The sequence below is a fragment of the Pongo pygmaeus genome, chromosome 5, assembly GCF_028885625.2.
Source record: "Pongo pygmaeus isolate AG05252 chromosome 5, NHGRI_mPonPyg2-v2.0_pri, whole genome shotgun sequence".
In the NCBI taxonomy this organism is placed as follows: domain Eukaryota; kingdom Metazoa; phylum Chordata; class Mammalia; order Primates; family Hominidae; genus Pongo; species Pongo pygmaeus.
Window position 1 is genome coordinate 54,621,375 of NC_072378.2, and position 18,672 is coordinate 54,640,046.

Below are 18,672 nucleotides of genomic sequence, written 5' to 3' on the forward strand. Positions count from 1 at the left end.
GTTTATTATTAGAATTGGTACTTTGGAAAGAGAAGCATAAAATGCTGACATAGTATGGTAGACACAGAAATGTGGTGCCCAGATCCCATTTTGAGAAAGGTCTTGCTGTTGAGCTGTGGAAGGTGTGGTTGGCAGGTGGCATCCAACTGTCACCTCCTTCAGGGTCAACCTCATCTGCAGAGAGGCTCTCCACTGAGGTTACCTTCTCAGGGAAGCCCACAGCTGGTGAAGCCTTGGCTACTTTGGCTGGATATGGGAAGCGCTTATGGACAGCACTTCCTAATACCAAGTGTTAGGGAGCTCCTAAGCTCCTTACCCAATTAGCCCAGGCTCCGTTGGGTCTGCTTCATCACCCAACTTCTCCCTCTGCCAATCCTGCCTCTTCTTCTTACTTCCCACCAGTTGCTCTCTCATAAATATCTGGCACCCTGAATTTTGTCTCTGCATCTATCTCCAGATAATCCAACCTGCAACATCCAGTTATTAATAATTTTACAAACAATTCAAGAGACAGGACTATTCTATGTGGGTCATTGATGCTGTGGGACAGAATGTAAGTGCTACAATGTTTTCAGATGAGAGGGAGAGAGCTGAGCACTTCAAACATTAGAGAAGACTCCTGGTAGATCTGAACTCCTGACCTAAGATAGTGGAGGGTGAGAAGACAGGAAGGACAGGAAATGGAGCAACTGAGCCGAAGCAAGTAGTGCTACTGTGGGGAAGTTGGCCTGGCTACCAAGAAGGCTACATGTTAGGGAAGAGTTAGAAATTGAATTGTTGTTAATTTACTTAAGATTAGATCTAGCTGTGCAAAAGAGAGAAAACCCCAAAATAGAAGTCTGCTTTTCTCTTACATTAAAAAAAAGTTTAGAAATTTAGTTTTGTTCTTGTTTGAAATCTCTTCTTGTCAATTTATTCATGATTCTGTCTTCTTTAGAGTGAAGCCCTTATCATCAGGATCTAAGATGGCTGCTAGAGATCCAGCCATCACATCCAAATTCCAGACAGCAGAATAGAGGATGAGATAAAGAAGGGCATGTCACATCATTTTAAAGAAACTTACTTTTAATTACTTCTCATTGGTTACAACTTAGTTACATAGCCATACGTACTAGTAAAGGAGGCTGAAGAGTATCCCTTCAACTAGGCAACAACATACACAGCTTAAAATTATTATTATTTTAAAATTACAATTGAAATGTAGGACCACTCAGATGATGGAAACAAGTGAGACAAAATAATAAAAAGGCTAAAATCTAGTGTCTTGAAAATGATGGTGGCAGTAAAACATTCCTAGAAATTATAGAGAAGAGTTATTTTATATATGTGTGTGAAATGTCAAAAGATTTGGGGCATATTTAGTTGGAGGTTAATATTAATAATCATCTAACATATGTTGAGGGTTTTCTGTGTAACAGGCATTATTTCAAATGCTTTATATCTATTGCATTATTTAATGGAGCCTAACAGGTAGGTTTTATAAATGGCCTATTATATATAAGGAAATGGAGATTTTCAGGAAGGAAGACAATTGACCAAGGTCACACAAATTGTAAATGGCAGAACCCAGCCTCACACTCATGTTTGTCAAATTCCCCAATCCGATGACTTGCACCATGGTTGCTTATGTTAGAGTCAGCAAGAGAAACATCAAAGAGGAGAAGCTGGAGCTCAGGAGAGAGCACAGACCTGGAAATGCACGTTGAAATCAGCCAGTTCTAATGAGCATTGAAACCATGAGAGCAGAGAACATGAGAGAAGAGAGTCATGGAGGAGAGACCTCAGGCAATGGAAAGAGGAGGATGCCAAATGTTAAGTCTTGGGGATCTTTCTTTCTTTCTTTTTGTTAGAGACAGGATCTCAAAATTTTACCCAGGCTGGAGTGAAGTGGCACAATCATAGCTCACTGCAGCCTTGGACTTCTGGGCTCAAGAGCTCCTCCACCTCCACCTCCCAGATAGCTAGGACTACATACGCATATCATGCCAGGCTAATTTTTAAATTTCTTTCTTTTTTTTTTTTTTTTTTTTGTAGAGACAGGGCTTCACTCTGTTGCCCAGGCTGGTCTTAAACTCTTGGCCTCAAGTGGTCCTCCTGACTCAGCTTCCCAAAGTGCTGGGATTACAGGAGTGAGCCACTGTGCTCAGCTGGGTCTTTCTCTTGAAGGAGCAGGGGAAGCAGGGAGGTCACTGGAAAAGAACCAGGGCAGGATGGTGTCAGGGAGGAGAAAGACTTTCTTGAAGATGAAAGGGACAAACAATATTTACAACACAGAAGTTCAGGGAAAAAAAAGTCAACTATTTGAGTAGCAGAAAGCCATGCATTGATTAGAGTGTTGAAAGAGGATGTGGGAATAGGTAGAGGAAGGTGGAAAATAGTGAACGAGCTGTTTAAAACTTGTATGGCAATCCTATTGCAAATAATAACTGATAATAGGAGTTAATATTTATTCTGTGCCTACTATGTGCCAGATACTGTTCCAAAGGCTTATGTAACTCATGTAACCACAACCCTATGAGGTAGCTACTCTTATTATCCCTGTTTTACAGATGAGAAAATTGAGGCAGTGAGAGAGTAAGAAATCTGTCCAAGGTTTCACTGCTATTAAGTGGGAAAGCTGGGATTGAAGCCGAAGCAGTTTGGCTGCTGAGCTCATGCTTAAGAGTCTAGAATATCCAAGGATTTCTTTAAAAAGTAATGACTCTGCAAAAATCCACATTTATTCTTCTGATATAAAATCTCAGATACATTTTCATAGAAACTGTTAAGTGTACTTAATGATCATCTGTTCTTCTTTACCAAAAAAAGTTGTTTTGAAAAGGAATTAGTTTGTTATATATTTCCCATGTCAGCTTTGACAGGAAATATTATTATTTAAAAAATAATTTAAATTCAATTTGAAGTCTTGAAGAAAAATTTACTGCATTTTTACTGGTAACCTTATTGAGAAAACTGAAATGATACATTATGGACCTTAGTAAATGTCTCCAAAAAGAAAGGAGGCTTTCTGTCTTCATAGCAAAACATTTTAATAACTATGCACTGAAACAATGAATTTTTTGTGTCTCAAATTCCTTTATGCCTACAGGCTACTCAATTGAATGTCATTAGAATGTCTCAAAGCTATTTTCACATAGTTTGAAGGCTCGCCTATCTCCTACACAGTCACATGTTGATTTGGAAAAAAAAATATATAGCTGTGCATCATAGAGTATGGGCAGCATATTGGAATCTAAGGCTTATAGATTGCCAGCCTGCTCAGCGTCTCTAACCCTTTTCAGGTAACCAGATTTATTAATGCCAATGTGTGCTTTCAAAAGACTGAGAAGTGATTTTTAAAATGTTTTCACCAGGTATATCACAGAGAGGTTTTTAAATAAAATAGTACTGTGACGTTCAAAAATAAAGACTTCTCAAAAAGTATTTATGTTTTTAGAATTGGTAATTAGAACAGGCAGATTTGAAGGGGATAGGCTTGCTTTCCATGTAGACTTATCAATTAACAAAATCATAACTGAGAATACAGCTTCATTATATGAAGAGATGTAAGAGTATAAATGTAAAGGCAAGAAAAAATGATAAAAGTTGATCAGAGAAAAAAGGAAATCAAAATGCTGATTTAAAAGAAAAGTGCTTTCGAGTACATTCAGTAATCATTTTTATGAAATTTTTAAATGATGATGATGTCACTGGCATGCATTGGTTCTACATACATACTTAATGTTAGATTTCTAGTTACCTTGGAAACTCAGGATTATAATATGCTGCTGCAACAATAATAACTAATCTCTTTTGAAAGCTTATCACATGGTGCTCATCATGTTGGAGATATCCCATGTATAATTTTATTTAATTCTTACAAAGGCTCTAAGTGTTAGATAACCTGTTTTCTTTATAGAAGTGATGGAGCCATTCTTTGTTGTGTTTGGTAGTGTCTTTATTTTAATTTGTGGACAAGTTTGATAAGTACCTAAAGTGCTTTTTTTCTGGTAAGATGGTTGCTCTTTCAGTTTCTCTTTGATATATACAAAATACCTTTATATAATGTATTATTTTAGTAACTTGAAATTTTTCCTTCTTCCATCCTGTTATTGCTTTATTACATGCCATGAGAAGAAAATTTTTAAAAATGTTTTCCTCATATTTTCTATGTTGCTTCTTAATATCTCACCTTTGAAATACTAGTCATTTCTGTCCTAGAAAGCTTTCTATTAACTAATGTGGTTAGTCAGAGAAGTGCTAGTGAGGGGATTATATTATATTTGCAGCTACTGACTTACCACAAACTCAAAAATGCTTTGTCCCTTATCTACTATTCCTTTATACTTGACACGTAGCACTGTCTTATTTTCTCTGTGGTAGGCACACAACCATTCATTCATTCAACAAATATATATTGAGCATCTGCTGAATGTTAAGCACCGGGTATGCACTGGTGATCCAAATAGGCATCATTAATTCTTGCCTTCGTGGGTGATTGCATGTGTTGGTCCCCAGCACACCTCCCAGACTGTGAAAACACATTGGCAAACTGTAGCCATCAGCTGGTTTGTTTTGCCCAGGATAAAAATTACTAAGTGTCAAACATAAAATCAAGAGAAAAGACCATCCCAGTGTAATTTGATCCACCTACAAATCTTCACCCACTTAATTAATCTTTCACAAATATATATGTGTCTTCATTCAAAACAACACTTTGGTCTAAATGGTGATTGGTTCCAGAGGATATGGGGCAAATATTTAGATCAATTAACTTGCCACTGATTGTCATGTAACTTCTGATGAGTAAGATTTTTAGCTATTGTGGATAAGAGTCACAGGGTTTGTAAAAATCTTTTGGATGATAGTAGACAAGGGTCAAGATTCTTAGAAACTGCCTTTCTATTTTATTTTGGAGTAAAAATATTAAGGGGAGAAAAAGGAGGAAATAGTGTAAGTAAACATGGTAATATTCTGATACTCTTATCAATTAGAAATTTTTGCTCAGTCTCATACATTTACTCTATCCTAAAAAGAAAGAGAGAAATGAATATTTATTGGGTACCTACTATGTGCCAGGCCATACACTAGGGCTCTTATATGTCATCTAATTTAATTTTTACATCCATCATATGAGGTTCAGATGCTTTTATTATGCCCCTTTTATAAAAATAGAACTAAAGTTCATGGAATTTGGGTAAGTTATATAGGATTATCCATGAATAATAAGTAGATTTATGTTTTTGAACCCAATTCTGACTCTAAATTCCATTGTTTCCATTAGTAGAATTAATAAGTAGATGCCATAAAACATAATCTTGGAGCTCACATATTACCTTGGATATTTTGGAAGATGAATATTGTTTGCTAACTACTTATGGTAACCATATGTAGCCATTCAACAATAATTTCCTGTGCTTATGTTGCACTATCCATATTGAAAAGTATGTAACTTTAGCACTCATGCTAGTGACAATATAATTGTATTCTTTGATATTCTTTATCTCATTTCTATTTTAAAGTTATATTCCAAAATAACCATGCATTGCTTTTATAGTAAGAGAATAACAGCTGTGAACAGTGGGAAACTCAGAGTATACAGCCATATTTTGAGAATGGATACTGGAAGCTCGAGAAAAGTATTCCTCCCAGTGCAGTTCTCCTGGGTAGGAACCATATTAGAAAGAAGATCCTGGCTGGCTACTGCGTTGTTATGTACTCTGTATTTCTGCCCTTCTTATCACCTTCCTATAAATGTGTATCTCTAAAGTAAGGCTGGCAGAAGCAGGGAGCAAATGAGGTGCAACATGAACCTGGGTTCTAGCCAGGTGGACCTGAGTTCAAATCCCATTGTCTCATGTGCTGGTTGAGCAAGTTATTTAATCTCCCTGAGTTTCATTTTTCTTACTTGTCTAGTGGACATCATAATTCTCTTGCTGGCTTGTGAGAAATATAAAAGATAATATATTAAATATCAAGAGCAGTATCACATAAAACTCATTAAATGGTATGTATGTGTAGGATGAAATTTGCTCTTGGTTTGAGTGGGTTAAGTGTTTGAGGTAGCCATGGTGACAGACTATGGTTGCCAACAGTGGGAGGAGTGATCTAGACCAGAGATGCTTTTCTCATCTTTCTTTATGTACCCTGGCCTCTCACACAACCCTCTGATGCTGGCTTCCTTCATAGATTCCTAAAACATCCAAAGCTTTGGCATTCAGATTCGGTTGCTATTTTTATATGTGGTATATCTTCAAAGTGACACTTTAAAGTGACAAAATTAATATAGTGTTTAAATCACTCTTATTTCGTGACAGATCCTGAAATCCTTGAAACAGAAATCCCTCCTGTCCTCTCTGAATCTTCCATACATCTAGCATAAAGCATGCGACCATTTACTTAAGAAACATGTATTGACCTCCTACTGTGTGACAGGCACTGCATTAGGTGCTGGGGATACAGCAGGAAACAAAACAAATACATTTCCCATCACAGTGGCATTTGTGTTCCAACTGGGGAGCCAGACACTAAAGAATTCACTGTATAGTCATATAATTTGAAAGCAGCAAATACCATGTAGAAGTACAAGTGCTAAGAGAGGGTATAACAGGAGGTTGTATCTAACCCATGGAGCCAGGGAAGCTCTCTTTAGGTAATGATTTTATAAAGTGTGTTGTGTGTCAGAAATTGTGTTAACCTCATGATGTAAATTAAAATATTCACCATGGAATCTCTGAGTTTCTTAGAGCTCAGCAGGGCGAAGAGGAATTAACTAGGGAGAGAGCTGTGGGAGAGCATTCAAAGTAGAGGGAGAAGCATGCCTTACTTAATCTTACTCCATTTTAAAAAGATAACACAATAAGCCCCTCATCTTTTCCCAACCTCTAAAATTTCTATGTATGAGAAGAAGGGAAATAACTGTTACTGAACATATGTATGTGTCAGACTTCTAAAATAACATATGTCATGCCATTTTAACGCTAATGGGGTGAGATATTATCTAAATATTGCAAATAAGTAGGCTGATCATGTCTTTGTTTGCGCAATATGGTTCTATCCCAGGGCAATAATTTATAATGCTCTCCTTTTCACTCTTGAAAGCATTTCAGTTTGTGTGATAAATTCTATGGTCATAAATAAATGAAGCTCAGAGGGATTATTAATTTGCCTTGGGTCACACAGTTAGTAAGTGCAGAGGGTGATGTGATGCCACATCGGTGCTCTCTGATCTAAAGCCCATGCTCTCAACTGTGTATCACACACACAATTTGTTGGCTCTACTCCTGTATTCCTCTCTATGTAATTCTTCCAATCACGGTTAGGTAGCCCAAGACTAAACTGACAAAAATTGGCTTTCTGACACCTGCCTTCACTAATTCTGCTGAGTCATGTATTTCTATAAAGTACAAATGAAAAGAAATGAAGCACTAAGATTAAATATGAAACATGTATCGTAAGTAGTAGTTCTTTTCTTGGTATGCTTATCTTTATACTGACATTTAGCCTATTCTTTATGTTGCCCAACTATGTGGAAGCTAATTTAAAATGCAGTTGCTTCTGAAACTAAATATGTGACTCTAATGACAAAACATTGGCTATCATTGTTCTTTTCTATTATATGATACCTTGTGGGCTTGGGAGGTTTGTGACTTGCCCTGGTGAGCTGAGCCTGAGGGTAAGAAGTTTAGCACTTCTTAAAATAATCAATTAAGCCCTTTTATATTTAAGGCATTTTAATAACACTTTCTAACACAGTTTTTATCTTGGTCAAAACTGAGTAATACAGATAAAATTTTTTTTCTGTGGAATATGATAAAAGCTTTTGAAAGCATTCTTCATATGTAAATATATCAAAAGCATGGAATAGGATGCTATTGCTTCCCCTTTTATTTTAAACAAAAAAATCAGATTATGCCAAAATCATATTATAAGTAAATATTACATTGTTTTGTTCCTTTATGGAATATACTGTCACCTCAAAAGATGCTGGCATCACTCTGTCTGCTTAAAAACAAGATTTTATGAAGTATATCATGTGTTAGAATTTGTTTCCTTTATGGTATATGTAAAAATGATTCACTATGGAATCTCTGAAAATTTTTTATTAAATAGTATTCCCAACTGTTTGCTACATACCTTATTAGTACCTCTTTGAATATATTTTAAGGTCTTTCAATCTATCATTCGTTTATTCAATTCATATGCCTGTGCCACTGAATATGTTGCTTGTGCAACTACTGTTAGCACAAGAGGATTTATACTTAGCAGACCTGAAATATATACCACCTTCCTTCCTTGCTTTCTAACTCAGAGAACATGTCCTGATCTTCATCTAGCTCTTTCTGCTCTCTTCCCAGCCAAGACCACAAATAGAATTTTATTTAGTAATTTTGTGGAAACTCCCTTTTTTTCCCCCAAACTGTCTTCTTTTCATACATTCATCAGATATTATGGGTAAAAGAAGGCTCTGTGGACTGTGCAGTTCAGCACTTGTGTCACACTGTGAGTGGGATGACAGCGTGCATTATGAAAAGAAAGGGTTCTATGGCCGAATAAATACGGGAAACCATGGGCTAAACACAGCTTAAAAGGCCTTTTGACTGTGAGACACCTCCAAATATAGGATATGGAATATAACAGTTCCTAAATTTATTTGACCACAAAAACCCTTGCTCACCATTTGTCTTGCAAGGCTGATATTCTAAGAAGGGCACGTTGGGTAACGCTGATCTAGAACCTCATTTTATAAACAAATTGCCCCTGAGAAAGTAAGTGACTCACCCAAGACCTCACAGCTATTTGGTGGAAAAATCAGGAGACCAGAACCTATTTTTGCTGTTTCTGACCTAAGCAACTGGACATTTCACAGCCTTGAGAATCCTGCTGTCTCTTCCTGCATGCGTTTGTGGGTATGACTTACAAGACGGAATCTGGCTGCCGTTACTTGCGTCCTGCTCCTTTCTTTAGCCCATATACGTTTGACTCTTTGTAAGGGCTGTGAACGCCAGTGATTTCCTATTCCAGTGGAACTAGGAAAGTTGAGATTAGGTTGATTCCATTTTCTTCTGAACAGTCAATTCAAAGTTTACCAAAATTATCTTTTTCATTAGAAAAAAATAAGTTTATGCAATAAAGAGTTCACTTTCAGTCAAGAAGTTCATTGGACAAGTATTTTATTGAATGCCTTTACATGCCACACACTATCCTAGGTGCTACAGAAATAGCAGTAACCAAAACAAAATCCTTGCCCTCATGGTGTTTAAAATCCAATGAAGGAAATCAGAGAAGAAACAAGCATCAGAGATTGGTAAGTCCTTTGAAGAAAAATAACATGGGCTAAGATGGGTAGAGAGTGCTGGCAGGGGGGCAGGTGTGGGGTTGCAATTTCATATAAGGTAGTAAGGGATCTTTCACTGTTAATGTGATATTTGGGCAGAGACATGAGGAAATGAAGGCATGGTAACCATCTTGGGAAGAACATTGTGGAGAGTAGGATTAGCATGTTCTAGAAATACATGAAGGTCATTGTGTCTGGAGTTGAGGGAGAAAAGGGGAGAGTGGTAGGGGTAAGATCATTGGGCTATAGGTTGTTATGAGAACTGATACTCTTGGTAACACAGGAATCTAGTGGAGAGTTTTGCAAAGAGAAGTAACATGGCCTGACTTCTGTTTTAAAAGGTTTACTCTTGCTGCTATATGGAAGATATGACAGACTGGGTTCCCAGGAAGCAGGCTCTGAGATGGAGATTAGCATGCAAAGTTGATTAGAGAGTGCTCCCAGGAGCAATACTTGTAGGAGATGGGAAGGAGGCAGAGGGAGAGACTGGGCTACAGAGTGGTCTCAAATCCTAACTGACCTCATGAGGAGCTCTGGAATGGATTCCTCTCTAGAGTTGTTTCAAGCTGGAGTGAGGGGTCCAGGATTTTATATGGATGCATCAACTAGCCATCCGATGCCTCTAAGAAGGCAGAGTGACTTTGGGCAAGAAGTTTTTTTTTTTTCTTTTTTCAGCTGATAAGAGCTCCTGAAGAGGACTGACAGCTGACCACAGTTACAGCACTCCCAGCAGCTGGGGAATACATCCTTCAGCCTGATGGGGATATGGATGGTTCATCAGACCATCCATATGGTGCTCATCAGAGCATCCACTCGGGAGTCAAAGTGGAAGCAGAAAGACCAGTTAGGAGGCAATGATTCAGAAAGAAGATGATGGCAGGTTCCGCTACTGGGATGTTAGAAGTAGAAGTAGTGAGATAGATTCATTTTTTGGATTTATTTTGAAGGGACAGCCAATAGGATTTACTAATACATTGATGAGCGATTCTGAAAAACCAAGAAGAATAATATGAACTCATTATTTTTAGCCTAAGCAACTAGAAATAGGTAGAAACTGTCTGACGAAGTGAGAAAAATTTTGGGAGGTGGGAAACAACTTCAAAAGAAATGCAATTAATTCAGATTCAGATGTGCTGTTGTTCAGATATCTATGAGATGTTCCAATAATGATGTTAATTGTGTGAGTGAAGTCATCCAGAGAAGCCATCCAGTCTGGGGAAATAAATTGGAATTCATTGGCTTATAAATATTATTTACAGCTAAGTAACTGGATGTGATCACCAAGGAGTGACTCCTGGGCTACTTCAAAGCTGAGGGGTCAGATGGCACAAAGCAGGCAGAGGAGTGTCCAGGGGATAGGAAGAGGACTGAAAGGAAATGGATAGCCTGAAATCAAGCTAAGAAAGTAATTCAACAAGGAGAGAGTGAACCACATATATTATTCCTAATGGATAAATGTTTCTTATCTTTGTCTCTGTGCCTCTTTCAAATTCTACCCTGTATAGGGCTGATTCATTTTTTCTGAATATCTTGTTCGGTCAAACAGTACTTTGAAGCTTTTGGTTTACTTTAATTAAGGACTACTAATATCTTTTTAAACTAGGAGGACATACCCCAAGGAGAAGAGTAAGCGGTATCACTATATACTTATAGCAGTATATTACTTATAAGTTATAGCGGTATACTACTATAAGCAGTAATAACAGAAGTAGAAGTCTGTGTCCAATACAGATGGGGCCAAATTTAGACTATAATGGAATTTCACATATCATTGATGAGATGTCAGGATTCACTTTAAATATTGCACACTCAATTCTGAGCCTGTGAATCGGGTTAGTCCTGATTAGGATCTCTGGAATCACCCATTACCTGAGAGACACGGATACAAACACCTAATGATTCCCATCTTTAGAGAAAAAAGGGCTGAGCAGAAGTATCCCAGTGTTTGCCAGAAATACGACCTAGGAGTGCAGAAGCTAAGAGTGAAATCTCCCCAAAAACAACCTGATACGCATTGCCCATGCAGTCTGTGTTCAGCACGTGACTTGTCATCCTCCTCTGACTTCATTCACTGCTCCCGTCACGAGTGAAGTTGTCTCCTTAATGAGACTGTAAGCCATGCTGAGAACAGGTTCCAAGCCTTTATTATTTTATGTCTTCAGAGCTTAGAATCGTGACTGGCACTCAATAGATGTTTATTAAGATAAATAAATGGGACTTCTAGTACCTTCTGTTATCAAGCCTGAGGCATAAAAACAGACAAATGGATGTCTGAATAGCCTTGGCAGCTGAATCTGTTTAATCACTTACATGTTTCTTGGCGAACTTTTGTGGACTAATCTATTTTTTTTTCTCAAATTTGTTTCGCATGTCAGAAAGAGAGATTATTTGTTCTGCATTATTTATTTTAAAAGCAATATCTTAAGGGTCTTTCGGCTGAAAGGTATTGCAGTAATATCTGTTTAGTAATAAGAGTGACGGATGCCTGCTTCAGCTATCAATAATGCCAGATTTTAAAGAGAATTTTGGATTGTATTCATCTATTGCAAGCTTTGACAAACTTTGTTTTCTTGTGGAAAAAACAAAGATTATTCAACAGAGCAGTTTGTGTTTCTTAGTGGGAGAGAGGTCATTAAAAGTTTGTGATTATAAAATGCTTAAGGGTCTTGGGCAGACCATAGATGACTTTTTGTCTACAGAAAAGTTGTTGTAATTCGCGGATAGATTCTCTTCTCCTCTCCACTCAGGTAATTTATATGCTCTTTTGTCATCCAAGACTAGGACCCGTTTTTTGACCAGGTGCCATCACTTTCTATTTAAATACAGAATGGTTTCTATAGAAATTATCCAAAATACATGTGCTCTTTGAAGCTATATGTAGTTACTATCCAGATGGCTGAAGCATGCTGTTATAATGCATGACCATTTATGTGTTTTTAAGTGAAAATTATGACTTCTATTATTATAAGAAATAGTCTATAACAGCAATTATTAGTTAATAAAACAAGGGAAAGAAAATGGTTAGAGGAAAGTTACCAATAAGACACAGAGAAAAATGTCAAAATAATAAATTGATTTAATTGGTTTTCGTGTTGTAAAATGCCTCAAGAAAGAATCTGAGCAGGGAAGAGTAGAGGCTGAAGTATTTTCTCTTCTAAATCTGATTATGCCAACTTGCATAAATATTGCTTTATGTTTGTGGGAGGGAATGAGAGAAAGAAAAGATCAGAGAGGAAAGGACAGAATGAGACATAGGAAAAGAGTTTCATAGCGTTTGAATCCACTTGAAATAAACTGATTAACTGCTGACAAAAATCTGGACTGTCACTTCTTGGGGAATCACACTAGAACTTTGGGATAAGAGTGATCTCTAAGATGTATTGATACTACCCTTTGGTGTTTTGATTTATATATGTAATTTTATGTCTTCATATATATATATGTCTTTATATATATAAATCAAAACACCAAAGGGTAGTATCAATAAATACATATATATTTACATACATATATATTCATATATGTATATATATGAATATTTCCATTTCTGTTCTTCACTGAATAAAGCTAAAACATCTTAATTCAAGACCTTTGATGACCTAGATTTAACCTACTTTTTTTGTCTTACTTGCCTTTATTCTCATTTATGTTATTTATCAAACTAGAAAACAACAATACCCACAGGAGTAACGTGTATTAAGAATCTGCCTGGCACAGAGCTAAGAATCTGTGGAAATCTTACATGCTGAATTTAATTGTAATCCTCACAAGAACTCTGTGAAATAAGAGCTATTCTCATCCACATTTCACAGGTGAGAGGACTGAGCCTTTAAAAAGTTCAGTAACTTGTCTGAGGGCCCACAGCCAGTGGATGATGTGGCTCCAGGGTCCTATGCTTTATGACTTACTGTTCTTGCTGTCCTGATAGGTGCCTTCAATCCAGCCCTCTCTCTGCTTGAAATAAGTGCTATTCCATCCTACCTTCATAGGCTCCCTTTCCCCATCCTTCTAAGTGCAGCCCGAATGCCACCATCTTGAATTACTGCCCTCCAGGTGGCTGTAACATCACTCTCTGAAATTCCTCTGTCTTTGCTACTCAAAGTATAACACACCAGCAGCAGATCTGGGGTGTGGCTCCCAGGGCATCTCCTAGGAGCTTCTTGGAAATGCAGAATCTGAGGCCACATCTCAGATCTCCACACTTAGAAAGTGCATTTTAATAGTTTAAGAAGATCTGCAGTATAGGGCTTTTTATTTATTTATTTATTTTTTTTGAGACAGAGTCCCGCTCTGTCACCCAGGCTGTAGTGCAGTGGCGCGATTTTGGCTCACTGCAAGCTCTGCCTCCCAGATTCACGCCATTCTCCTGCCTCAGCCTCCCGACTAGCTGGGATTACAGGTGTCCTCCACAACACCCAGCTAATTTTTTGTATTTTTTAGTAGAGACGGGGTTTCACCATATAAGCCAGGATGGTCTCGATCTCCTGACCTTGTGATCCGCCCGCCTCGGCCTCCCAAAGTGCTGGGATTACAGGCTTGAGCCACCGCGCCTGGCCAGTATAGGGCTTTTTCTTGTTTTCTTTTTTCACTTTGTATCTCTGTTATTTGTTTACCTGTTTTATATTCTCAAACCATTAGCTTTTTGAGGGCAAGAGGCAATTATATTCTCTTTTGAGTATCCATAAATATGTGTAAAATAGAAGAAGGCTCATAGTTTTTTTTAATAACACGGCACTTATATTCAGAAATTTAGATCATATTCTAGGTCTGTGTTGTTTGGAATAGTTTCTCCCACTGTGCTAATAGAATCACTTATAGCAATTATTATACTCATTATGTTTCCATAATCTCAGGCTTTTGATAACATCGAAAATGTGAAGAGGCATAATCTAGGTTTCTAAAATAGTAATTCCTTCCCATAGCCTTTGATCTATATCTAGTCCTTTGGATACAACATTTTTCACTGCCAAAGCACAAATGTAGATATTACAGATTTGGAGAAAAATCAATACTTAGAAAATAGAAATACTGAAAGCTGAAGACTCCAATCAATTTCACGTATGAAGTTTTAAGGTTTGTCTGCAGTCAGGATTCTCACTGTCTTCCAGGAACCTTGGAATGGAATTTTGTTTTGACAAGGATTTGATTCCAAGCTTTATTTTAGAGGTGATTTTGTTAATAACATAACTTCAGTCACTACAGATGCTCCTGTATTGTTGCTTACAATTTATATACTAAAGATAAAGTTACTGATATTTTGAAATAACTGTGTGTTTTCTAGTTCTTTATTTAGACACAGTGTTGCCATGTATTTATACCTCTAAATGTTCTCTATGAGCGTGACCAACTGATTATTGAGATTGGCAGATGCTAGTGCCCTTCAATCAGCTTCTCATTGCTGCACAATCTGGCTTTTCTCTTCTTTTCACAGAATATATAATTGGAATACATGCATGAAAAGAAAAGAGGGCAAACACATATCAGTGGCTTTTTTTCTTTTTCTTTTTTTTTTTTTTCACTTCTACTGATTCCATTTCAGCAGTTAGTATGACCTCTCATGATGTTCCAAATCTAAATATTGTCAAAACAGAAATCTACTCTTCGGAGCTGACACAATTCCTCAATTTTGGAATGACTCTGCTTTACCTCTTTTTAGAATTTCTTCTTTCTGCATGAGTGTGTGTGTGTTGTTTTAGTATGAGGCTCCCTTCCCACCTCAGTCATTGGTTTGCTCGCTCCCTTATGTGATGAATCAATGCTTTCAGAACAGGGGCTTCTGAGTGACTGCGGGAACAATTACTTCCAAATGACCTCGTGCATCTTATCAGGGAGCATTCAGACCACACCCCAGGTAAAAGGAAGTCTTCGCTTAATGCTTTCAGTAACTTTTAAAAGCAATGTACGGTGCTGGTGGTATTTGCTGCAAGGATGTGAGGGAGAGCTGCCCAGTGAAGATAAATTTGTATGTATATTGAAATGAAATGCTATCTTCACTTAGAGAAAAGGGCGAGCTGATAAAGACAAAACTGCTCATTGGGCAAAGAAAATGCTCAGGATTGCCCTTGGCACAGTGATAATGCTAAGACACCGTGTAATGCCTTAACAGGAGGCTAGAGGCCATCTGCGAGTGTGGGTGTCAACATCTGAAGGAAGGGAACTTTTAGGGAAATATAAGAAAGGAAGGCATTACAGCCCAAAACTGAGCAAAGGAGCTGTTAGCCTGCGTGGCATGCGGGAAAACAGTTTCTCAAATTATTAGGCTATCCGGTGAGAAGATGATGTTCTTAGAGATTCTGAGCATTTCAAAGTGTATTTGGAAAAAGATTTTAATCCTTTTATCTCATATTTCTATGCCTAAAATAGTTTCCCAAGGATAGAAACTAAGATATTTAAATAACATTGACAACTGAAAGTGTTAATTGGCAATTAACAAGTGCAATGCTGTTAACATGCATTTGTTGCCGCTTTGTGTGGAAAATGATTTTTCATCACCATAGCAATTCATTCTTAGGCTACATTGGAACTTAGCCACAGTATGCAGTAAACAGCAAATATTTTTTTGTTCTCTCCTAAACAAGGGATTAAATAGTCTACTGGCTAACATGTGGCTCTTTATCTGAATGTTGCATTGCATAGTTAGTGTAATTTCAAATTCTTTTCCAACTGAAATTCCTTGCAAATGAGTATTAGATCCTTGGTAAGTTAAGGATGCTAGGTAAAGGCGGTGAAAGGAGCTAATATTGTACGGTTAGCTTAAAAGCGAATACCAAATGATTGCCTTTTTTGTGATTATTCTTCTGAAGATATGTATGTGGACAGGAATTTATCTCTGATCTCATTATTCTCCAACAGTGACCCAGGAAGATGAATAAGTTTTTAGTTTTATTAGATTTCCTGTTTCTGTGTTTTCTGGAATAACATCACGTATTGGTTCAACTAAAATAAAAAAAAATTGTTTCCCTACACTGGTGAGGAAATTTTATGTAGGATATAGATGTTTCTTTAGGAAAATATAACAATAAATTAGAAAGAAATAGGTTTTCTTCTTTTCAGTTGCCTTCATTGTCAGCATGTGGTTATGTTTAGAAATTTTTTAGACAGTACTGTTGTAAAAGCATACCTTATTCACTGAAGCATCAGTTTTCATTCATACTTTGTTTCTACTTTATTCACTGAAAGTTATACCTGTCAATTTTTAAAAAGTTCATAGCATGTGACATACCAGTTGTGGAGCTGTATTTGTATCTTAGGTACTTAAGTAGCGTTGAATTACACAAACTGTGCAAGGTGTTTGAAGAAGTAAATTTTTGTCATTATATACGCTTTAGAAGGTAAAGCTACTTACTGCTTATAATGGTTATATGTATTTTGTAACCATGGGGTGCTTATAATGAGGTCTTTCATATATTATTTTTAAAATTTTATTTGGATGGAACATAAGATAGACCTATAGTCATGACATGGCAAGATAAGGGAAGGCCTAGTTACAGAACCTGGGGACAAAGTTGCAATTTCACCTCTTTACTCCTAAAGGATTATCTTTATTTATTTCCTACTCAAATGAAATTATGGGATGGATTATTTGAACTACTTCAGTAATTTCCTTGCCAAAACCACTCTCCTTTCTATCATGATATCGATGAGATTAGTCATGTGATGAAACTGCCCTAGAAGATAATACATCTAGAAAGTCTGTTGTATTACGTATTGTTGATAGACAAGTGGGCTCCTTAAATCTCACAAGGGATCTAGTGTTCCTTCCTACAAAATAAAGCACTGATTTATTACTTTTTGATGATAAGGTGTCACCCAGGAATTTTGACATGGCTACAATGAGGAAATAATGACACATATCTTTAAAGGCAAAAAGAATATTGAAAATTAAAAGTTTTTAAAACCCTGTCAACATTCTTGTCTCACAGTTCCTTGATCTTCACAAGCTCAGTGCCCTTCCTTTCGTATACTCAGTCTTAATGCCAAAGCCTGGAATTTAGAATCATCTGGAATTATCATACTTCTAATTATTAAATTAATAAACTCTCATATCATATTATGACCCCATCCATTCTCTCAAACAGTCGTCATTCTATCAACTCTGTTTCCTGAGCACAGAGACCTCTAGTTCCTTCAACTTGAGGGTTCTTCCTCCTTACCTATACAAACTGAACTCCATGGTCAATCATTTGCTCTATTCTCACCAGTACCCTTAATTTCCTTATACTTGCCACGTCCTGCCAAAACCAGCAAAGCATTCCTTTAGAGACTATCAAACAGCCTAGCAAATTGCCTCACTGTTCCTGGATTTATATTTGGACTGGATCCTCAGTGTAGACTGTGAGAAATTTTGTTTCTGGTCAGCCCTCTTTCCCACTACCGTCAGTGATGTTTCAGCCTTTTAAAATCTTCCTTAAAACTCCCAGGCCACCTTGGCTAGTTCTTCCTCAGCTGGTGGATCACTCAATGTTAGAGTCTGTAGGGTTCAGCCTTAAGCCTCTTCTTTTTCTATTTATGTTTACATCTTTATTGATCTCATCTAGTCTCCTGGTTTTAAATATCATCTATGGGTTAACAACCCTAGTAATTTTATCCCCAGCACAGAATTTCCTGTAAACTTGACTCACATACTCACATTTCCACTTGGATGTATATTGGGCACACAAAATTTGATCTTTATTCTCAAACCAGCTTCAACTATTGTCTTCCCCATTTCAGTGAATAATATCTCATTTCTTGCAGTTATTCAGTTCAAAATTTTTCTACCCATCTTGATTTTTGTGTATCTCTCATATTCCACCTCCAATTTTTCAACAAATTTTAAGTTCTTTCTTTAAAATGTAGCCAGAATCTTAACACTTCTTAGCACTATTACTGCAGCAAACTGCATTCAACTCATCAGTTTTTCTCCTATGGGTTCTTGCAATAGACTTATAGCAAGTCTTCATAGCATTTATGAAAATAGTACTACGTATGTTGTGTATTTATTTATCTACTGTCTGTTTCCCTCCACTAGAATATAAACTCCATGAGGGTAGGGATTTTTGTTCACTGTTATGACACCAACCCCTAGAATAGTGCCTAGCATTTAGTAGGCATTTAATAAGACCTCATTGAATAAATGAAAGTAAGTAGAAGGCAAAGTATTAAAGTGAGGGTTGGTTTTACTAGGAGCATAGTAGTAGGACTGAAGGCCATAAAAAAGGGCAGAGATGCAGATGTGTGAATAAATGTGGTGTTGGGGGCCTTGACAATTCTTTTCTGATTGCTTCCATTGTCTTAACGAAATAGGAAACAAAGTCATCAGCTCCAAGTGAGAATGTGGGAGAGATGTTAGAGGTTTGAAGAAAGGGGAAAAAGTG

At 37.1% G+C, this 18,672-nt stretch overlaps 1 protein-coding gene across 9 annotated transcripts in view; it reads left to right on the forward strand.

Moving 5' to 3' along the window:
- Positions 1-18,672, forward strand: part of MLIP (muscular LMNA interacting protein) — a 251,973-nt gene that overhangs the window by 84,892 nt on the left and 148,409 nt on the right. For 3 of the 9 annotated variants that reach the window (XM_054492410.2, XM_054492413.2, XM_054492415.2), the window contains exon 1: positions 15,072-15,167. The exons of 5 other annotated variants lie outside the window; for them this stretch is intronic. In XM_054492410.2, the coding sequence (XP_054348385.1) occupies positions 15,072-15,167 (96 nt within the window). Of the gene's footprint in view, positions 1-15,034; positions 15,168-18,672 lie in introns of those variants that run through there. One more of the 9 variants, XM_054492412.2, reaches the window with a different exon arrangement.